This window comes from Anastrepha ludens, chromosome 3, assembly GCF_028408465.1.
Source record: "Anastrepha ludens isolate Willacy chromosome 3, idAnaLude1.1, whole genome shotgun sequence".
Taxonomy (NCBI): domain Eukaryota; kingdom Metazoa; phylum Arthropoda; class Insecta; order Diptera; family Tephritidae; genus Anastrepha; species Anastrepha ludens.
In genome coordinates, this window is record NC_071499.1 from 66,953,917 (window position 1) to 66,978,011 (window position 24,095).

General features: G+C 35.3%; 4 protein-coding genes across 4 annotated transcripts in view; 2 read left to right on the plus strand and 2 right to left on the minus strand.

The window, feature by feature from the left end:
- Positions 1-135: 135 nt before the first annotated feature.
- On the minus strand, positions 136-2,797 carry LOC128856523 (26S proteasome non-ATPase regulatory subunit 5). Its single transcript, XM_054091825.1, has 3 exons — positions 1,726-2,797; positions 971-1,154; positions 136-914 (listed from the first exon to the last, which is right to left on the minus strand). The coding sequence occupies exons 1-3, from the start codon at positions 2,678-2,680 to the stop codon at positions 554-556; spliced, it is 1,500 nt and encodes a 499-aa protein (XP_053947800.1). The 5' UTR covers positions 2,681-2,797; the 3' UTR covers positions 136-553.
- Positions 2,798-4,175: 1,378 nt separating this feature from the next.
- LOC128858148 (brahma-associated protein of 60 kDa) lies at positions 4,176-7,014 on the plus strand. Its single transcript, XM_054094160.1, has 3 exons — positions 4,176-4,413; positions 4,478-5,704; positions 5,764-7,014. Exons 1-3 carry the CDS (start codon positions 4,291-4,293, stop codon positions 5,917-5,919), a joined length of 1,506 nt encoding a protein of 501 aa, XP_053950135.1. The 5' UTR covers positions 4,176-4,290; the 3' UTR covers positions 5,920-7,014.
- A 1,623-nt stretch (positions 7,015-8,637) lies between these two features.
- On the plus strand, positions 8,638-10,928 carry LOC128856524 (lipid scramblase CLPTM1L). Its single transcript, XM_054091826.1, has 4 exons — positions 8,638-9,100; positions 9,232-9,366; positions 9,439-9,909; positions 9,965-10,928. Exons 1-4 carry the CDS (start codon positions 8,792-8,794, stop codon positions 10,724-10,726), a joined length of 1,677 nt encoding a protein of 558 aa, XP_053947801.1. The 5' UTR covers positions 8,638-8,791; the 3' UTR covers positions 10,727-10,928.
- A 6,138-nt stretch (positions 10,929-17,066) lies between these two features.
- Positions 17,067-24,095, minus strand: part of LOC128858150 (O-acyltransferase like protein) — a 58,758-nt gene continuing 51,729 nt past the window's right edge. The window contains exons 4-7 of the mRNA XM_054094161.1: positions 21,485-22,204; positions 21,229-21,394; positions 20,540-21,163; positions 17,067-18,385 (exon numbers count right to left, since the gene is read on the minus strand). Coding sequence (XP_053950136.1) covers positions 18,257-18,385; positions 20,540-21,163; positions 21,229-21,394; positions 21,485-22,204 — 1,639 coding nt within the window. The 3' untranslated portion in view covers positions 17,067-18,256. The remainder of the gene's footprint in view (positions 18,386-20,539; positions 21,164-21,228; positions 21,395-21,484; positions 22,205-24,095) is intronic.

Genomic DNA, 24,095 nt, shown 5'->3' on the forward strand with positions numbered 1-24,095 from the left:
AAAAGGTTAAAAAAACTGTATCAACACATTTTTTGGACTTTCAAACCAACGAAAATAGTGGTTTACATAGACTTTTGTTCATATTTTGTTTATATCATATATGAGATATAATACACCCAAGCGAAAAAGCGATAGTCCAGTTTTGACTAGGTTTCTTTTTTTAATGTTCAATATTTTTGTATAAAAGTATAGTTCCATGTCAAACAAAAACCATATGAATCAAATTTTCAAGTTTTATACAAATGTTACACTGCATTCTGTATAAATATTTTTATATTGTATATTATAATTTTAAAAATCTTTTTTTTCAGCAAGCGTTAGTTCATGCATACAAAATATATAAAACAAACGTCAATTAAATCATCTTTCGGGATAGAAGTTAAATCGACGTGTACTCTGAAATCGATATTTTACATCATCTCTAATAGCGTTAATATATTAGAGTGAAGCGCCACCAAGCCTCTCCAAAGGCGCTGTTTCACTTTTCTTATGGAATGTTTCCATATTGTAATTTTTTATGCACAAAGTACTGTACGCATTTATAGAGATTACATTAATTGCCTTCAGTGGCTATGTCCATTATGCTTTGTATGAAGTAGGGCCCTTCGTTTGCGTAAGTGCGCAATTGAATGTTCGTTTGGACATCGAAAACATCACTATCTGCCAATAAGCTAATTAATTCGAATTTCTTGTACTTTGCCTCTTTGTCAAACTCAATTTTCCGATCAAGTAAATACTCCACAAAGCCCGCTGTGTCTTTAAGCGCTACTACGCCCCACCTATGGCGACAAACTGATTTGATAAAACTTAGGCAAGCTACTTTGATGTCAGGGAATGGGTTGCGACAGAAGTCCATCAAAAATTGCATATTTTCACCGTCCGCTAAATAAACGAACCATTTTCGTAGCAGCTCACTGAAATCAAAATAATAAGAACACAAATATTCTCAATTATATTACAAACTACCTACTCTATGTCAGCCTGGCTAACACTCTCTGTCGTGAAAATTATTTCCAACGTGTTAAATGCACGGTTTTTTAAATCCGTCGAGAGGTTTCGTAAATACGAAGCAATTTCTTCGAAAGTTTCTTTTATCATGGCTGGATAATTTTGATCCAAAAGCAGTTTGCCCTTTTTTGATAGTGCGAGATTTGCTGAAATCAAATTTGGAAATGCAGATAATGTTACTCCTTTTCACAATAAAATGTATGGTACGATGCAGATTAATTTATATATATTTATACATAAGATTTGTGTCAAAAAGTAGCAAAGTTTCTCCCTTAAGAACGGGAAAATTCGACTACGTAAGATTCAAAAATACGAGTATTTTTAAGAGAATTTTTAATTTTTAAGTTTCGATTACAAATGGTTTCTCTCAAAATATTATAAGTATAGTAATCACTCTGATAAAATTATAGTCCATAAGAAATCATCCCTACAGCTAATTTTCCAATTCAGGATCAACAATATTTGACGTTAAGACTATTCTATGGATGTAGTTGAAAAGTTGATATTCACAAAATATATGCAAATAATCGATGTGTTACAAGTATCTACATAATTCCACATATATTTATAAGTGAAGATTTTGAAGTATTCTTCACTATTTCTTAAAGTTTTCGTTTGTCTTTTAAAATCGTATTTACTTAAGAACTATCAAAAATTGTACTTAACTTTTCAACAACTTTGCTACCTTTTGCGCTAAATACTGATACCATATCATACCAAAGGTGTCGAATGCTGCTGGTAATATTGAAACGTCTCCGGAAAGTATGCTTTGAAAGAAGCATTGTATCATATGCGGATATCCAACAATTACTTTTTGCGGTTGCACCGATGCGGCTTTGCCAAAAAACTTCATAATACCCGGGATGAGTAGGTGGTCTATCGGATTTTGTTCAACATTTTCTACTCGCCTACTAATTATTTCGAAAACTTGTCTGTCTTCTAGATATAACAATCCGTGGTTCTGTTCTGCAAGAGAAACTAGTATTTCAAGAATGTTGACTTGAAAAAGCACATCATCGTTATCGAGCTCTGACAAAGCTCGATCGAGCAGAAATTCAACTTGTTTAAGCATAGAAGGCGATTGCTTAGCAAGGTTCACCGCAAGCTCATATACACGACACTTAATGATTTCACTGCATGACAACACATCTAATAACTTTTGTTTAATGGCTATTTGGTCCAGACGTGATTTAAGAACAATTGATAAAATTTCAACGACAGGTACACCGACTTCAGTATCTTCGTGTTGAAGACCTTTCAAAACGAGATTTAAGAGTTCATCAGATATGTCGGATTCTGTCGACTGGGTTTGTTCCCTTTCTAATTGCTTCAAGATTGTTTTGAACACTATCGCTTGTATCCGTGGCCGCGGATGGGTCAATGCACGTTCCAAATAAACTGGCATATTGTTTTGACCAATGTGCATGTTCGACATGCACATGGATAAGATATCTGTGGCGATTTCACATTGTTGATCGCATTCACTGCTTTCATTTAAACATTCATAAATTTCTGGAGCGTTAAGCAAACAATTAGCAACATGAGCTTCCAACTGAGAATTGGAACTTCCATCAAGTTGGCTTAAGCGTACGCGAATTTCAGATAGCGTTGACATACGATTCTCTTGAATCTTAAGATTTTCTATTTGTTCGCAGAACCAGCTCTCACTCATTGTAGATCGACTCGCTATAATGTAGATAATTTTTGAAAACTAGTTTAGAAGTATCAATGCCAAAGTAATTTTAATATTCCTCCTGGTGGTGTTTTGAATTGTTTTCATCAAGAAATGTCAAATCACTTCTTTTGACATATTCATATTCTTAGTGCTGCCAGAGTGTAACTATATACTTTTGATAATCTTGTGTCCACACATTCCTGTTTTCAAATTATCTTATAAAAAATTTGTTTTTCATTTGCACGAATAATTTAGCATTCATTTGCATTTTTATGTCAAGCCATGGGGATCCTGCTGTTTCCGTGGCGCCGCAATCTTATGGCGGATTCTTATAGAACTCGACAAAAGAAAACGAAATGAACGAGTGAAATTTTTTGATATCTCGCTTAGTTTTCGAGATTTGAATAAAAAAAGCCGGAATTTAGAATAATGTATATTGGGCAATTTTTGCATTTGCAATGATTTTAACACGGAAAGGAGTTCTATACAAAAAAACTGTGAATTGCGTAGCCGGAGTTGGACTGATGAGGGTTATTTTTTTGAAGCGCGGCCGAAGGCCGCCCACGCGAAAAGGAGTTCTACTCAAAAATACTGTGGATTGCGTAGCCGGAGTTGGACTGATGAGGGTTTTTTTTTTAAACGCGGCCGAAGGCCGCCCACGCGAAAAGGAGTTTTACGCAAAAATACTGTGTTAATTAATTTAATTTTAATTACTTTAGTAATTTTTGTGATACGCTTAATTTCATTGTTTTTGTTTTATATTTGGTTAATATCTCGAAAACTAAGCGAGATATCAAAAATGTTACTCCTTCATTTCGTTTTCTTTTGTCGAGTTCTATAAGAATCCGCCATTAAATTGCGGCGCCACGGAAACAGCAGTATTGCCCAAGTCATAAATGGTATACTAAACGACAAAGAATTTGCTGGGTACTCATTGTTTCATTTTGTTTTGTTGGAAATACATGTGGCTGCTCACTAAATGCAAATATTATGATAATAGAAAAAAAATGCAAAATGCAAATTGAAAACCAATAAATGTATAAAAATTGGAACAATGAATATGAGGCAGCAATTGTAGTGAAAGAGAGATTCGTTTCGTTACCGGAGCGACTCCAAGGTCTCTCACTGTAGCAGCACTCCCCGTACATGTATGGGGAATTTTTATTTTAGTACAACAACAACATAGTACAAATACATTGACGATGGCTCTTCACGACGTAATGACATACAAATTTCGTTATTGCCAAATGCTAACCCCTTAAATATTTTCAAAACGGCAGCGACATAGCGAAGAGCTTGCCCATAGTGATATTTTTCTATGTAAAAAAGAACAAAATGGATATATATGTTTAAAATCATTTAAAAACCATAATTATTTTATGGGTGGTGATTAAATCTGTCGTAACCATTGTCAATGTTTCTAGACTATTATGATTTGAATTCCAATTTAGTGGTAGCTCTGCACAACTAAATATCAAAAACTTGGCTGCACTAATTGGTGGTGAATTGAAAAAATTTTGTCTGACAGTGAAGTAAAGTGCTACGCCATCTTTATTTGCATTTTTTGACGACGCTTTCAGAATTTGCGTGTTTTAAGCGAATATAAAATGTCGCAAAGATTTGCTCCTGGTCAACCAGGACCTGCCCCAGTACCGGGTCAACCTCGATACCAACCACCTCCTCCTCAAACAGCTGGGATGCGTCCATACGCCACCGGTGGTGCTTTTCCGGTGAGTACTTGAGATTATCGATTAACTTAAAATGAAAAAATAGCTAATGTAAAATGTGGTTTAGCAACGTGGATTTCCATTACATCAAAATACATCGCAACCTGGACAAAGTAATACAAATTCCCCAGGTGGGCCACCATTACATCAACGGGCTTCTCAACCTGGTTTTCAAAGTGGTCTTAGGGGTAGCGGCTCTGGGGGTGGAAACAAGAGGTCAGCTGAAGCACGTAATATTAACAGCAGTCAAAATAAAGGAGATTTTGTAGCGGCAAAGAAAAAGAAAAAGCTTGCAGATAAAATTTTGCCACAGAAAGTACGCGATCTGGTACCAGAATCGCAAGCGTACATGGATCTACTCACATTTGAGAGAAAACTAGATGCCACTATCATGCGGAAACGACTTGATATTCAAGAAGCGTTGAAAAGACCTATGAAACAGAAACGAAAACTTCGTATCTTTATCTCGAATACATTTTATCCCAGTAAAGAGCCAAGCAATGACGGAGATGAAGGCTCTGTGGCCTCTTGGGAACTCCGTGTAGAAGGTCGTTTGTTAGAGGACGGAAAGGGAGACCCTACCACAAAAATAAAAAGGAAATTCTCTTCATTTTTTAAGTCTTTGGTAATTGAACTGGATAAGGAGTTGTATGGTCCGGATAACCACTTGGTTGAGTGGCATCGCACCCACACTACGCAAGAAACTGATGGGTTTCAAGTGAAACGTCCAGGTGACAGAAACGTGCGGTGTACAATTTTGCTTTTACTGGATTACCAACCATTACAATTCAAATTGGATCCCAGACTAGCACGTCTCCTGGGTGTTCATACTCAGACACGTCCGGTAATAATTTCTGCACTCTGGCAATATATAAAAACTCATAAATTGCAAGATGCTCATGAGCGGGAGTATATAAATTGTGACAAGTATTTAGAGCAGATATTTGGGTGTCAGCGCATGAAATTCGCCGAGATACCACAACGCCTCAACCCGCTCCTTCATCCACCAGATCCTATTGTGATCAACCATTTTATTGAAAGTGGTGCAGAGAACAAGCAAACTGCATGTTATGATATCGACGTTGAAGTTGATGACACACTTAAAAACCAGATGAATAATTTTTTAATGAGTACAGCCAGTCAGCAGGAAATTCAAGGTTTGGATACAAAGATTCACGAAACAGTCGATACCATTAATCAGATGAAAACTAATCGCGAGTTCTTTTTGAGTTTTGCGAAAGATCCACAGAAATTTATCCATCGTTGGATAGTAAGCCAAACTCGAGATTTGAAGGCATGTACACAAATTGTATATGAGATGAAATTTTTTAATGTTTTGTGTTACTTTTACAGGCAATGACGGATGTTGTTGGTAACCCTGAGGAAGAACGTCGAGCAGAATTCTACTATCAACCATGGACTCATGAAGCTGTCTCACGTTATTTCTTTACAAAAGTAAATCAGAAGCGCGCCGAATTGGAACAAGCCTTGGGTATACGTAATGTCTAACTCATCTCAATATGCTCATTTATATTAGTATATAGTTCGCTTTTTAACTTGGGTTCAATAAATATTTATATGAAAATAATGATTAACTGAAAAAAATCACAACTTATTCTTCTAATATGTGCATTAGAATTGTTAAATGTGTATTTAAGACGTAGAAGACGATATACGAAACATGAGAATTTTACAACACAGAGCGAAAACGAGATGTCGAGAAGAATGAAAGCGTATTGTAGAGCAGGCACTGGTCCACACCGAACAGTAATGCAAAAATGATGATGATGTATATGTAAATGTATTTGATTGCCGTAACCGAGCGGTATAATTTATGATCGAAACCCATTAAGGGCATTAAATATCAAATGATAATTTTTTTTCTAATAGCTGTTCTAATTAAAAACCTCCAAGTGTATTTCTGATAGGAAAAAGCGCATAAACAAAATTATCTTTCGGAGGCGTTGTGATACTGCAGGCCCTCAATTTGCAAGTTAACATCAAAATACACTTAACCAGTGGAAGATAAGATTTCCCAAATTTCGAATAAGAATCTGAGGACCTATTATATATGCATGTCACAGCTGTTTCTGCCAATATAATGCAAAACATCGTTTCACATTCTGTAACTGAAACCCTACCTTTAAAACACTTATAGTTTTTAAGTTATTTGATTTAACAATTTGTAAAATTGACGAACACTTCTGTTTTGGAGAGCCAAAAAAACAACAAGAAGTGCTGGCAGATACCTGAAAAACCAGCAATAACAGATAATCGATTAAAAAAAGGCAAATGTTTTGATTTATATGCATTAGTATTTGAGTTTCCTGTATTTCGATTGTCTAGATACCTATATAAACTACACGAAAAAATTATGAGCCCAAGATGATTATGATGATAAGTATAATAAGCAAAAATAGAAAAATGTCTCAATATTTTTTCATTGATTGTATGTTTTAAATGGTATATTCCGCATTTATTGCTGGTATTTTAGTAACGCACAAATTCTTGCCATGTGCAAAACGAAATAATTATAAGATCAAAAGCGTTTGCTTTTAATTTAAAAGTGTACAATGGAATTTTATGAATTTTTGATCGCTTTATTTCGTTCTTGTATGTATTTGTGTGGCTGTTTTGGTTTAGAAACAAAAAATATACCCCGCAAAAAAGCTTTGTCTGAATTTGAGTAAGGAAAAATTTTAGCATGGAGAGAGAGGTCGTACAATGCGAAAGATTGTTTCAAAATTAAAAACAAGCAAAATTGTGTTTTGGATTACTTCCATCTGAAAGAAAAGTACGAACTATAAATAAATCAAATAGTCCTGATGAAATTAAACACATTCTTAATTTAGAATTACTGTCCGTTGTGTGCAACAAATTTTCCAAGTGGATTCTATCTTAGCGGTCTTAAACTGTTTTCGTTCTATAGATTTTACCTTTCTTAATAATTAATTTGAGTTTCGTGAAATGTGTGCTTATTTCTGGATATTTTTGAAACATTTATCATCAAAAGTTTTAATATCAAAATCTTGACAATAAAAATATACGAAATTTAGTTCGCCTTATAATTATTTTATGTGCATACATATTACACCTTTTTTATATAGTATTATCTAAAAAAGCGCTGCAGGCGACAATTTAGATTAAAAGTACAACAGTCGGATCTACGTAACCGGAACGACCCGGATTTATATCTGGCCAAGGACGGTCACTCCAGCAGCATTCACCGTATGTAAGTATGGGGAATGTTTATGCTGCTACAACAACAACAACCCGGATTTATATCCGGCCAAGAACTGTCACTTCAACAACATTCCTCGTATATGCACGAGAAATGTTTATGCTGCTACAACAACAACAACAATTTGGATTACAAAATTGGCCGATTTTTTATTCTAAATTTCCACTAAATATTAAAATTTCATATGTCTGTATTTTATATGGATATCTAAAATACTGGTATAAATGAACATACATTGGCAACGCGGGAATAGAGCTGCCTTAAATTACATATGTTTGTAAGATAGTGAGTTATACCAGTTTAATGAGATCTACCTATACTCGCTAGCGGTAAATCTTGCTCGATAATTTTGTTGTTGCTTTCGCATGCAAATTTTTCGTTAAGTTAATCGAGCATAGAGAGAGCGAGCGGGGAAATGGCGAATAGAAGAGGTCCCAGATGTGTTTGTGAGATAGTGCGTTATACCAGTTTAATGAGGTATAACCATACTCGCTAGCGGCGAATCTTACTCCATAATTTTGTTGTTGCTTTCACCCGCGTGTTTCGTCAAGTTAGTTGAGCAATGAAGTGATGAATAGAAGAGGTCATTTATTTTTGCATTCATACACAAATTTTTTGTCATGTTAGCTGAGCAGAGAGATAGCGAGCAGAGAAGTGGCGAATAGAGGCCTGATATTTACATGTCCTGTGAGTTTCATTGAAAAATTGCTAATATATCTCGCAAAGAGGCGATTGACGCTTTGTACAAACACCCATTAAATTCAAGCCTAGGTTCCCAATTTTGCAGACTCAAACTTAGTTTAAATTCTAAATTTTTCAGACTTAAACTTAGTATAAATTAGTTTAAAAAATTCACTGCAGTCAAACTAGCATTCAAAAATTCATAAAGTATTTTACGCGGAAATCCGAGAGTGTAATCGCACCTCAACTATTAATACTATTGTGACTGCGTTAACAAAGAAGAGTAAGAAGTCAACAAGGTGAATTTTTCTTATTAGACTAGTAGAAATTTTCTGACCGGTTCAATGGGTTTGTTAAGTTGATAAAAGTGTGAAACAAGTGTAATTGTTTATACTAACTCATCATTTTGCTTCAACCTATTCACTCCGGCAATTTATACTACTTCAATAATATCACAAAATGTTCTTTCCATCAATAACAACAATTTTGGGCGTTGCATTTATGGCCTATATAGCCCATTCAATGTGGGTTATGGCGCAATTGTTCACCACTCTGCATTGCTCCAGCCAGCCCTGCTATACATCCTTCCTCAGTGAGAATCCACGTATGCAGTTGGCACTATTTACGTCCAGTAGTATTAATCCCATATCGTCTGAGGCGTCGAAAATTTTTAGTACCAAGAACTTCGACTATATGCATCCATATCAAGATGAATTCCAAATCGATGTTCCTTTGAAGACTCGCCGCAACGGAAGCCTTTATTTACAAGTAATATCATACTTAAATGCTTTAAAACGCATATAAATGTAGTTGTTCCTGTCATGTATTGAATCCGTACAGCTCTCAACAATAAATAATTTGAGGTTTATTTTTTAATTGCACTTATATTTTTCATCCAGGTGGTGTTAGCCTTGAATGGGGAACCCCTCGAGTGGAAGACATTGAGACGAGATGGACCGACTGTAATCCATGCGACCAGATTGACAGATTATATCGCACCTCGAATACAGGCATTTAATTTACTCGGTGATAGTGTGAGTTTTAAATATTAAATACAAAACTACCTATAAATCAAAGTTAATAAAGTGTGTTTTTATGTTTTACAGAAAAATAAAAACTCAGACCTCCACAATAAAAAAAAAACAATTGGAACGTCTGGTAAAAGTAACGATTATGCGCAGGCAATGAGACCGGTTACACATATTATGTCTCACGTGCACGTCAATTTGCTTACCGACAATATCTCACTATCAAAAACAGATGTTCCTCCTGAGATGGCAAGACTCATACAAATTAATCGCAATCGTCAAATAATGCCTATTCTTAAGACTGATTTTTTTAATACGCGTTTGAAAAATTTGGTACAAGTAACCAAAAATACCACCGAGTTCAAGATAACATTTAACTATAAACCAATTGGTATTGGAAAGTTGCGTTTAATGCTAATGGTCGAACACGCTATGCAAATGATGCAAACTATAGGATTCTCAAAGAAAGATATTGATGAAGTGAAGGGTATGTTTTCCGATACGAACGTATATCTCCTCTGCGGCACTATATTCGTTGCCAGTGTACATGTAAGTAAGCTTATCGATTCATGATTTTTTTACACTATTCATACTTTTTTTACAGATTCTTTTTGACTTTTTATCGTTTAAAAACGACGTAATATTTTGGCGCAGAAAAAAGTCTTATGAGGGCCTTTCAACGCGTACAACGCTTTGGCGTGCATTCTCACAAATTGTGATATTTTTGTATTTACTGGACGAAAATACATCGATGCTAGTATTGGTTCCAGCAGGCCTTGGGGTGCTTATAGAGTTGTGGAAGTGCAAAAAGATATTAAAATTAGAAATAGGTTTAAGCGGTTTCCAAAGAAAGCAATCGAAAGATGGAGAAGTATGCAGAAGTGCCGAAAAGAAAACGGAAGAATTTGACAAACAAGGAATGAAATATTTAAGCTATTTATTATATCCTTTGTGTTTAGCGGGCGCTGTTTACTCACTCTTATACCAACCACATAAGAGTTGGTACTCTTGGACACTTAATTCGCTTGTTAATGGAGTTTACGCATTTGGTTTTCTTTTTATGTTACCTCAGTTATTTGTAAATTATAAATTAAAATCGGTTGCTGCTTTGCCGTGGAGAGCTTTTATGTACAAAGCATTCAATACGTTCATAGACGATTTCTTCGCCTTCATTATTACCATGCCTACTGCACATAGGGTGGCTTGTTTACGTGATGATGTTGTATTTCTTATATACTTATATCAACGCTGGCTCTATCCAGTGGACAAGAGTAGGTTGGATACAGGACTTGCAATTCAAGAAAATACTGAGACTGATGAGGTTATGACTTCTTCACAAAATTCATCTGATAAAAAGAAAAACTAATGCATATTCTAACATTTTTTAGTGTTTTTTATAAGCTATTTTAGATTTCTTGTACCAACAAATAAATATAAATTTAACATTCCTCGGTATTGAATTTATATAATCTGGCAATGTATTGATATTGTTTTTTTACTTAGAGCACATAAAGCACGTAGATGTCAAATATTTAGAATGTGAATAAAATGTGATGTAATGCAAAATCTTGGTGTGTTTGAAACTGCGGTATGCGGTGGTGAATTAGAGAACCTAGAATTGTAGCGCCACAAATCTGGCTTATTTGCGAATTCTTGAACAGTGCGGGATTTTCCACAACTTACAGTTCATAAACTTAGTAAAACGTATGTCTTCGTCGCTTTTTGAGCATTACGGACAAAGTTGGACATATTTTTCCTTGGATGTTGTTTTAGCAGTTTATTTTCCTGTGTACTTTTCTTTTCATTCAACTTGTGAATGAAATCATCTGTCTATCTAAACATTTTGTAAGAAAGAATGTTTTGTATTAAAGTGAATTTTTTATGTTTCGATGTCATGGTTTTATGCTCTCTATCTTTCCCGAGCACCATGTATTGAAAACTTAACAAGACACAATTTTTTCTTGGGTGCGGACCGCAAACATAGAAATCTGCGGCAAGAGTTTTTGGTAGATAAGACAGTAACGGCTGATTGGCCACTTCTAGCAAAGTTTCCAAGTTGACACTTTTTGAAAATTAATAAATAAATATTGCAATTTTTCGTTTATACGTTGTTTAAGCCTGAGTAGGGGCTTTCTTTAAAATTTTCAGCTTGCGATTTTGTTAAATCTAATAACTAAGTAGGAAATGTGTGTTTTGATGTCGGAAAGTGTTTTTCCATTTGTAAGCGCCAGGTGTTGAAATGTTGAGTTCTTAGAAATAATATCCTATAAACTTCATTGGCATACTTGAGAACTAAGAATCAGCACAATAAATATACAAATTTTCGATTTTCAACTAACCTCTTGTTGTAATATTATAGGCCACTTTTCTTTGATTTATCTAGCGTTTAATACAGGGTCCGACACTCGAAGTGTAACCAATTTCAGACCGCTCCCCCAGTTGAAGAACAGGCAGTCTAGAGTATTGTTTACAAGCGCGCGGAAGCATTTTACCGAGAGTAAACGCTAAAAAAGGCAATCAGTAATGAATTTCAAAGGTAATTTTAATATATATGCATATCAGATTCATCGATTCGTGTGATTGCATTATATTTGGCTGGAAAATTACAACCAGCGATTGTTTGTGAGCTCGAGCACTTTAAAGTAAATTAAGTTTTTGTTTATCGCACCATTACTCGCTACAATGATACTGTTAGCATCGCGAAACGTCATGGAGGTAGTCATCAAAAGATTGCAACGTCACGTGAAATGGTTCAAAAAGTGAAGAAGCGACTTGAGCGAAATCCCCGACAAAGTGCCTATCAAATGGCGAAAGAACTGAAAATATCTGACCGAATACTGAAAAATGTTCGCAAAGTCAAGTCTTACAAGATCCAAAAGGCGCATGTTCTCCCACAAAGCAGTAATAAGTCAGACTTGAGAGAGCGAATTGGGTTTTCTGACGAGAAATTTTTTCAAATTGAGCAACTCGTAAACTCCCAAAACGATAGGGTTTATTTGAGCACCCGCCACAGGTAATGATTTCGGCCGCTGTAGCGTCCAATCGTGTTCATAGAGCCTGGCGTCATGGTAAGTGCGAAATATTATCGGGAAAGTATTTTGGAGGTTGCTTTAAAGCCGTGGGCAGACAAACATTTCGGTGGAAGACCATGGACGTTTCAACAGGACTCGGCACCGTCTCAAAAAGCTCGAGTGAACCAAGAATGGCTAAAAAACAACGATCCGAACTTCATACCGCCCATTCAATGGCTTTCAAATTCACCAGATGTGGATCCGAACTAAAAGATTCACAAGTCTCGAGACGCTGAAAAACGCCATTGTCCGTGATTGGGCCAAAATACCTGCAAGTCATATTCGGGCAGCTTGCGATTCGTTTTTGGACCGTCTCAAGGCCATAGTCAAGGCAAAAGGTGGTCATAACAAAAGAAAATTGATTCTTAATTTCATATTATTTTCACACATTTTTTACTTTGAATTGAATAAAAGTAATTTTCCAAACTAAATTTATGGCATTTTTAATTGGTTACACTTCGAGTGCCGGCCCCAGTACACTCTCGGGTCGATATATTTAAACACCAGTTCTTTACAATTTTGCTGTTAGATTCAAAGTGGTGCATGTTTGTATGGGCATTTTCAAATAAATTACTCGCATACGTATATTTATAAAAGCTCCACTCGCTCCACTAATTTGCAATTTTTTCATGATGAATATTTTTCGTTAATATTTTATAAAAATATTTGTATAAGAAAGAAATTTATAAGTCAAAGTTCAAAACCTTGTACAAAAATTTTTACTGATTCCAAAAAAATATCATCAAAATTTTAAATTTTTTAATTAATTTGTTTTGTTTTTGTAATATAATTAACTATATTTTTATAAAGAATTACCAAAAAAAAGTTTAGCATGAAAAATATTGCACATATATAAAAAAACATTAAGAGACTTACTTATTTGAGCACAAGTGTATATCTCTAGAGTATAATTGAGTATTGAGACTTGAGGAAAGACCTTTTGAAAGTACCTTAAGTCTAAAAATACCGGACCTATGACTATGCAGTTTGCTTATATGATGATTTTGAAAGTACACCTAGCAAATGTTGCTAATTTGTTTGCAAAATTTAAAAAAATATGTTTTTTCTAACGTCTCAAACACTCTGTTCACTTCGTCTTTTTTCAAATCATAAGTTAGGTTAGGTAGTGCTGGCTGATCTGTAAAAGCCAGACCTAGTTCCTCATTCAGTTCTGCTTTTAGAAAGGAGAGTGATGGGTACAGGAATACCTGCCTTAGTGAACTCATCGGCTCTCTCATTTCCTTTTATTCCTTTATGTCCTGGTATTCAGTGAATAAATGACCTGTCCGTTTCCGCCGAGTTCATCCATTTCGGATCTGCGTTGTTGAACACATTCCGGGTTAGTCTAAAGAGCCATAATCGCTTTAATAGCCGCTTGGCTATCAATGAAAATGTTTGTACGGGTATTAAGGGGTTAGGGGTAGTCAGAGGCCCGAAAAAATTATGATTTTCACGAATTTTTTTTTGCTACTTAATTAATTTATTTAACAAAAATAAAAACATAGCATAAAAACCTCATGTTTTAACTTGACTTCACCAAAATTTCAAAAAAAAAAAATTAATAATTGCAAAAGTTATCGCTGTTTGTGTGAAGCCCGTTTCTCCAGAAGTCCCTTGCGGTGAACATCACAAGTCCTTGCAGATTCATCTAAAACCAATCGGATGAGAAAACTTATTTTTATTGATAGATAATCTCGAGCCGGATCGAAGCTTTTTTTTTTTTTCAAAATGAACAAAATGGCGGCCTCAGGAAATATTTTTCAGATTTTCGGGAAAAAACCAACAGTTAATTGTTAAAAAAAAATCGAAATTTTTGAAAAAAAAAAAATCCTTCGATCAGGCACAAGTTTTTTATGTTTTTCAAAAGCTGTATAAATTTTATTGAAATCTACGTAGCGGTTTTTAAGTTACAGTGTTCACCAGTTTGAAAAACATAGTTTTGAGAAAAACGCATTTAAAGTTTTGCTATCGGCTCCGGAGCGGCCGAGCGCCCTTTGTTAATTGTTGAATAACTTGAAAAGTATTTGTCGGATTCACTTCAAATTTTTACACAATATTTTTAAAACATTATACTTTAAGAAAATGCAAAAAAAAAAAAATCGATTTTTTGAAAATTCTGACTACCCCTAACCCCTTAAGAGGGGTTAATTCCAGAGTTAATTCAGCTGCTTTTGTTACGTCATAGATTTCAGCTTGAAATTTACAATAGTAATTAAGGAGTCTGAAAGACTTTTCGAAATCAAATTGCGGGCAAAAGACAGCCGCTTTTACCCCTTTCGCCATTTTGGACACATCTGTCCATGGGTTCTGGTCATGTGGATTCCAGACCTTTCTGCAATCCATTTTACTCTATAATGATGCTAGGCTTTTTGCCAATTCAACTTGTGGAATTACGTAGTCTTACTTTCCGTTTGTATCTAGAATGTTGCTGTGACGAGATAGCCTGTATGAGAATTGCACTGGCATCTTCAGTCTAAGAGCAGATATGTTGGCTGAGTTTTTTATTACTACTTTGATTGTATGCCAGTTGAGAATTCTTTCTATCACCGCTCGCGGACTTCTTGTAGGAATTTAAGTTTAAAACTGTCAACTCACATATGTAGAATTCAGACAATTTTGATTGAAAAACTACGCAGCAATTATTACCTTCCTAAAGCGACTTTAAAGCGAAAAAAACGACGTCGGAGATTACAGACCTATTTAAAAACTGTCGATTGTTCCCAAACAGTTCGAAAGCATAGCCTAAGCGTAAATGTATTAATTTCCCAAATCAGACTCTTATTTCCGGGTATTTCACTGTTTCTTTAGCGTTCCGCAAGAAAGTTTTTAGGGCCACTTTCACTTTTTGATTTATTCATCAATGATTATAGTAGATGATTTTCCTTTGTAATTTTTTCATTATATGCTGATAATTTAAAATTATTTTCTGTAATAAATAATGCTACTGATGCCGTAAACCTTCAAGCGGAGTTAGACTCGTTGTTTCTTTGGTGTCAAAAGTGTCGTCCACGTCAAACATAAATAATATCTTAAATACTTAAATTTTTCCTACTCTGCTTGTTTTTGACTCTCACTTTTTTTAATTCTTACACTAATTTTATTACTGTATTTTAAAATCTTAAGGAGTTTCGTGCTCTCTGCATTGAAGCGGCTCAAATTTCGAAGATCCTTATACCCTAAAACTACTGCATGACTGAAATTTGCCCTTCGTTTTTTAAGGTTTTCTGATGCTTCTATTCTTACAATTTGCGTTTACTTCTAATTGGCCTTGAACCTTTTGAAATGAGAACATAGATTCTTTCTCCTTTTTTAGTTTTTGGTTTAATTATCTTTCTTGATTTTCCACTATACACGCATACCATCAAGACTGACATAACATAAATAAATACATTCTGCCAAAAAAGTACCAGGAATTGTTCAATTAAACGCAAAATAATTATTTAATCATCAAAATTTATTTTATCGCCTTCAAAATAGGTTCCATTCGAAGCAACACATACATATATGCCAATGATTAGTCCAGTTATCAAATCACCTTTTAAACGCGTTTGAAGAGATCTTCTTCAGCTCTTTCAGCGGATTCCCCTTAGTGGTCTCTATCGACTCAAAGCGTCGTCCGCGGAGTGGCAATTTAAGTTTTGGGAAAAGGAAAAAGTTATAGGGTGCTAAATCCGGTGAATGCGGTGGTTGTTCGATGATATTTTTCGAGTTTCGAGACGGTGCGTTATCATTGTGCCAGATCCATGAGTTTTCTTTCCACAAATTGGGCCGTTTCCTATGCACATTCTCTCTGTCAAACGTCGCATAACTTCCAAATAATATTCTTTATTTACCGTAAAACCATTTGGAATGATCTCCGAGTGCATAACACCATGATAATCAAAGAAAATGAGTAGCATGACTTCCACTTTTGACCGACTTTGACGTGGTTTTTTGGGTTTCGGCTCAGGTGGATAGTGCCATTCAGCCGCCTGTAGACTGGTTTGCATGTCAAACTTAAGTACCCACGTTTCATCACCTGTAATGATGCGCTGGATAAACGTTGGGTCCGAATTCACTTGTCACTTGCTCAGGCATGTCTTCCAATGAATTTTTTGAAATCTTCCACGACTTCTCGGCCCTCTGTAAAAGCCTTATACCACTCGTATACCCGTGTTTTTAAAAAAGTATACTCGCCATAGGCTTTCTGCAAGATTTTCAACGATTCGGCACACGAAATCCCGTTCAAAACACAACATTTAAGACAAATTCTTTGTTCGATATTTTTATCCATAGTGAAAATCGCAGAGCACACCTGCTGTTGACTGATATATTTAAATGCCAAAAACAAGCTAATTTACAGATCACGCTCAAGCTCTGCGTCACTATAGAGGATAGTTGTACCAACGTTCCAGCAAAAAAAATTTAGACATATGTGTAACGCGCAGTTTTTAAATGAAATCCCCGATATTTTTTGGCAGAATATAAATTAATTTTATTTTACATTCAAAGGTACATCCAAGTCTGTTTTATTCTGTAATTTATTGGCATTAAAGAAAGTTTTATTAAATTCTTGTGGGTAAAACTGCGGGCTGAAGGGTTAAACAAAACACTGACAAAATTTGAACTTATTTATTATTAATTTATTTTGTGCATTTTAACTTACAAACGACAACAATTGTACAATATATATTTATCGACATTAGATTTTATATAAAAAAAATCTTAAAATTACGTACATACATACACATGTGCATATGCATGAATACATACATACATATGTTTGTATATGTATGTAATATGTATGTATTATATAGATTTCATGTATTTATGTGCAACTATACTAAGTGTCTGAGTGTGAATTAATGAGTGACTATTGAACATCTCTTTGTTACATACATATTACGCGTTTGTTGCAAGAGTGCTATAATTCAAAAAACCAAAATGCCGAGAGGAGCGGCTCAAAGCTTTCAATTTACTATGCCTCGCTAAGTAAAAGTAGAGACACACTTCACCTAATGAGATACTGCTTACATTATATCGCTATGCATTTTTTACATAACATAACATAGCATAGCAGAACATAACATAGCATAATATAAAATAACATAAAACAAACATAGCATAACAGAACATAACGTAACATAAGATAACATAACATAAGAAAAACATTTTTTTGTAATTAAGGTACTCTTGCAGCAAGTGAACGATTTGTATGCAGGTACCAATGCAATTAAAAATGGAGTTTCGTTGAGTTTTATGCATTTTACAGCATGAATGCGTTACGCAACCTTTGGAATAAATATGTTGTGCCATTGATCATGATTTCTCTTAGACATTAACGATATGCCGCATACTTTCCAGTATGTGTGTACAGACATACATATAAAATATAAAAAAATATAAAATATTTTTTTTTTTGTAATGGTATTAAAGTTTAGTAGAAAGATATAAATTTTGTTTACATAGAAATTCGATCGGCTACGAGTGCAGAAATGATACCATAAAAGTGGGCGTGGTTACGATGCAGTATGAATATGTATGTATTTTTAATCGCGTTTTAATTGAATGATTTAAACTTCGTTTATTTTCGCAATGAGAGATAAATAGATTCCATTTTAGTTTTCACGTTCCACTCAAACCCATACAATGTGGGTATATGTTTGAGCATGCGTGCAATTATTTGTGGTCATGAGTCTACATACCTATGATAAAACCTATTTATGTAAGTATGTATGTACATTGGTTTCATCTTCAAGTAACATTATTAACAAGTAACTATGAATGAAGCAAGTAATAGATACATATATACATGTATACGCTAAGTATATTTGATATCAGTTCAACTAAGCGATACGCTTCTTTCGACTAGGAGACAAGATCTTCAGCATTGTGACCACAGGCGCTTCGAATGACATCGACACAACAAACGAAAGCAGGTATGAGGCCACGACAAGTCCGAAGAAAAATATAACCTATGAATCCGGAAAAATTTATGATTTAAAATAATCGAGAACTAAACGTTATAATTACACCGTGCAACAAAAACCAATCAAAACATGTGAAACTACAAAATTTATACGGTAAAACTGCATACTCGGCTTTTCAATTTTTTCAACAATTTAATTTTTTAAAGAACTTTAGAGTTTCAATGGGGAAAACGTGGATAGAGGTATCCATTGCGTATACTAATTTCATACGTTTTTATAACAGCAAGAAGAATAGAGTTGAGGTAATAGACAAAAAATAGGTGTGCGTTATTTGGACCACCTATTTTACTATAGTTTATTAAGGGACCATTAACTTTTTTTAGTTTAACTCATTCTTCAACAAAGTATAAACGAATTATATGTATGTGTTTTTTTAACATTTTGTACAAAAATTATGAAAATCAGAATTTTTTTTTTAATTTTTGGTACGCAGTTTTATAACCCAATCAATTTTAGTAAAGCACAAGTTGCAAGTCGGCCGCCGTAGCCGAATGGGTTGGTGCGTGATTACCATTCGGAATTCACGGAGAGGTCGTTGGTTCGAATCTCGGTAAAAGCAAAATTAATAAAAACATTTTTCTAATAGCGGTCGCCCCTCGGCAGGCAATGGCAAACCTCCGAGTGTATTTCTGCCATGAAAAAAGCTCCTCATAAAAATATCTGCCGTTCGGAGTCGGCTTGAAACTGTAGGTCCCTCCATTTGTGGAACAACATCAAGACGCACACTACAAATAGGAAGAGGAGCTCGGCCAAACACCTAACAGAAGTGTACGCGCCAATTATTTATTTTTTATTTTTATTACAAGTTGCAAGTGGCTACAAAATACCATTGACTTTTGACAATTTTTTTCTATTCTTTTCCATATAAAAAAATGTCGAACGTACTTTGTGTGGACGAAAATGCGGAAGAAGATTAAAAGATTTGATATTTTAGTCATTTGCAGAATTTTCATCATTTTTACGCAAGCGTTGCACGCCTATTTAATTAATCATGAGCGTATGCATCTATCGGGTAGCTTTTTAAGAGCTTGAGAACTTAAAATGATAATACAGAACATAAATAATATTGGAATGCATTTTTTTTCATTAGAAACTGGCAAATACTTTTATGGCATTTATGATATATTTTGAATATAATATCCGGCATGCGACCGCTGCGGCTGCAAGTTATATTGACCATTCGATCAGTCCAATTTTTGAAATTTTTTTTTTTTTTTTTAGGAAATCTGAAAAATAAATCTAAATGAGCCGAATTGCAAAAATGCGACGCAAACGATGGCCATTTGGCTTCAATTTTTGCACGAGCTGTTATATGCATGCAAACCAAGATTATTACGCAAAATTTTCCACGTAGTCGGAGGGAAAAAGCCAACAAGTTGAGAACGGCGATGAATCGACATTTCGAAACTTGGCGAACAGATTTTTTCCAAAGTAAATTTTCCCAATTTGGAACATTTTTCTGTTCTTAAACTATTCATGATGACTTGGCAAACTTTATATATATGTACATATATATATATAATTGGCGCGTACACCCTTTTTGGGTGTTTGGCCGAGCTCCTCCTCCTATTTGTGATGTGCGTTTTGATGTTGTTCCACAAATGGAGGGACCTACAGAGCCGACTCCGAAGGGCAGATATTTTTATGAGGAGCCTTTTTTTTGTTTTTACTGAACAGAAATGCCAACACAGTTTGCCATTGTCAGCTGTCATACCACAGCTATCGATAACAATAGTTCTCATGTAGCTAAAAAAACACCTGATGCCATTAGCATACATATTTTTTCAAAATAAGTCATTAGGATATTTCTAAAATATTTAAATTAAATTTTTCAAGGGACATAATTTTACTGCTTTATATTTGACCTGACGAAAAGTAACCAAACAAATTTTGTATGACTTAATATATCCTCTTTCTTTTTATATTCATATTTATAACCATTTTTTCCAAAATCTAGTTCTTTGATACAATAAAGTTCTTTAGCAAATTGATCTATGAGAAAATGAAAAACTGAGAAATCTATGGTTTACCATACCTATGCAATTTTTCCTGGCTAACTGTCGCACGGTGTTATCATTTAAAAATCATAAGAATCTTATTAAAAATATTATATATAATTTTTTTAATCCTCCAACATACCATGGTATCACCGCCTAAGTGAAGAGGTGCGTCGGTATTGAGCGCCATTGATCGTATGACAATGGGATGCACCAGATACGCACAGTAAGTGACACGCGAAAAGGGGTATAGACAAGAAGCTGAGAGTAATGAATTGATGTAGCCGCCATATCCTGTGGAACACGCAATCGTGATCCATGCCAAAGATAATGCCCAGGCTGAATGACTAAGCGAGCTATAAGCTGCCGCCATGAATTGTGATAATTCAGCGCGGTATAACCCGAAGACCAGTACAAACAGGTTGAGCAGAGCAAGTGCCCAGAGAGTGGCCACCGTGAGACGGGGCAAACGTATTTTACAATTGGTGCGGAACAATATCCAACCAACAGCCATACCAATGAGATATGGACCCAAACGTGTCCAGGGTTTATCATATATTTTATCGAATAGAGCCAGCGGATCATCAGTATCGGGCCGATGGTTGTTGGTAAATGCTATTATAGCCGTGGTGATCCAAGATGATACCAAGAAACATAGAGTTGTACCTGCGGCGAGTTTAAAATGCCGTACTCCAACGATCAGTATGATGGCGCCAATAATGTAGAATTGTGTGTCATTGGCCAGATACCAACTCCACAACATGCACTATGAGGGGTATAATAATAAGAAAAATTAGATATAGTAAAAAAAAATTAACTATAACTCATTACCATTTGATCGACTGGAAACAAAGTGTTGATATACAGTAAGTTGCGCCACCAATATTTTGGACACGTTTCATGATCCATCGTCGGTGGATCGAAAATCGAGTATGCAGCCAGATATTTCATAGTTACCTGCACCACTCCAAGCACAAACATATACGGTGCTGTCAACCTGCGAAGAGTTTCAAAATTTTCAATTTGTAAAACTTTTCATATAGCCTGCACCGTTTATTAGATAAAAAAAAAAATAATAATTACGTACCTCATAAAACGATAGGCGACCAATCCGAGGAAGTGTGCAGTACCAGCCGCCAGTTCGCTGGTGCCTTTTGTGAGTTTATTTAATTTTCCCTTGGCATTCGTGCGGAAATACAAATATGAGACCAAAAAACCACCGATGAAGAAGAATGTGTCCACACTGAATGGCCCATTGGTGATGGCTTGGAAGAAAAAGTTCTTCTCAACTTCTTTGCGCATCTCCATATTGTCTGAGTATTTGAAAACTACAATGCAAGTATGTCCGAGTATAACCCACGCCATTGAAAAAGCACGAAGTCCATGTATGCAGGGGATGGTATCGGCGCCGACATTCCTATCGCAGATGGCATTGAAGTTGGTAATGGCCGAGAATGAGAGTAGTAATTCGGAGTAAACGCTTAGTTTTTCCGGTTCGTGAAGATGCCCCTCCAGATGTTCATCCGAAGTGTTGTTGCTACTAGTTGGACCACCGTTTACTTCATGCGGCATATTCAGTACGATATTTAACTCATTTAGCGATTCCTTTATGGACTCCTTCTTAAGCGATTCATGTGCCATGGAATCGCCGTAATCGGATGAGGCACATCCAATGCCCGACGAGGTCTCACTATTATTCATCATCTCCTTATCCTGGCGACGGATCGCTACCTTCAACCGATGTGTTAAGTAAATTTCGTACAGAGTACCGGTAATTATGAGTATGAAAACCAGAAATGAGATGACACTATAGCAAAAACAAAAAATAAAATAAATTATCAAATAAATAATAAAAAAGCACATCATTTACTCGTATGCAGATATTCATACACCCTTATTCATTTATGAAACTAATGTAATGCCTACTAACTAAACATTCTCGGCTAGTCAAAATTATCCTAAAAGACTCTTCTGTGAGCTATAGTTCGTATATGTCGGAGCTTTCCTTCATAAATGGGCTGTTTCTGGAGTCCTCTATTAGCAATTTTTTACTCAACGCGGGTCTTCTGCAAGAAGTACTGGAAAATGATTCCAAATCTGATGAATTCCAGGCGCTTTACGGCTAATTTTGAATCAATTCGAATCAATTGCTCTTTTTTTAAAGGTTTTGGTGGCATAGTCCAGTATTTCGTGGTATTTTTTTTTGGTGAAATTGAGTTGTCTTCTGTTATTTTTTTCGTATAAAATTCACTTAGCAAGACGCTGCACTAAATTTTTTTAAGTTCCATTATATAATTGCTCAAGAAATGCTAAACACTCCAAAAGCTTTCAGAAAATGTAACATTTTTTTGAAATTTCCAAAAAGCAAAAATACTCAAAAAAAGCTATAAAACAAGAACTCTTTCAGATCCTTATTTTGGAACGCTCTTTGCTTGGCTAGCAAGGATTGCATTCGTGACAATGTCCCGTTGCTGTGTAATAGTGAACATAACTATCAAGAGGGGAAATCTACTGAAACCGCGTTTCATATCTGTGTTGCTTTACTGGTTTTATTCAGTAATACAGGAGGCTAGAGTTACCACAATTGTAGGTAAGTATAGTGAAACTCTTGTAGCAAATGCCAGCGGGAGCTCCACTAGAACTAACGTGAAATCGCTTAAGGTTCGTTATCAAATAAATCTCTAAATATCTGGGTATTATTCTGGAAAAAGTAGCTGAACTGAAAGAAAAATTAAGCGTTGGGAAGAGGCTTCTATATCCCAATATGCATATTTAAGGAAAAAATAAAAATATCTGCCGTATTCCAAGCATATGCCACCTAGTGGTGTAACCACGTCGACAAATTAAAGTTTGATGGCGGGGTAGGTGGTGGTCCACTAATCCTCCCTTTTCGATTGACAGATAAATGCAGCATTTTTCGTGTTAGTATTTTATCGATTTTGAAGCCTGTAGAGCAACTTGAACCTCTTCTCATAAAACACGACCTGCCATTTGAAGGTGGTAAAAAACTGTAAGCCGACCATTTGTAAAATACTTCAAGAAACACATCGTAAATTGAAAGAGAAGCTCGGCCAAAGACCCAACAAAGGATATACGCGTAATACATACATATTTATGGAATGCCATTGTTCGCACCCGCAACCACTTCTAATGCTGTACTGCTTTAGGGCCATACATTTTTTATAGAATCAGAAAAGGCGTTTGGTGAGAAAATGTATTAATTATAATATAGAGAAAAGTCTGGATGGGGCTACTGGCTCAACTGCACTAATAAGAGAAAATAATTTTGTCGTCATCAGTTACATTAGCGGGTGAGAGTGAAGCTGGTGTAAAAGTTACATCAAATTACTCGGAAAATGCATTTAGATGTTTATGCATTTAGATATTTCTTCAAGTGTCTATTCCGCGAAGAAAAAGTATCTAAGATAAACTTTTTGTTCGCAGATAATTTTTGTATTCGATGTGGAAGAAGCAGTTGTTCTGTGTGACATTCGTATTGCAACAGGCATACTTTACTCTGATTCGGTCGATCAACATATGAGTAGGTATATGGTATGTTGAAAACAATTGGTGGGTAACGATTTAAAGTTTTTATAGAAAATTCGTAATTTATTGGGAAATGTGGAGAAGTACAGGCAGAAAAGGAAAACAAACACTTTTCTAGAAAAACACAACTTCATGGCTGCAGTGCCTATTGA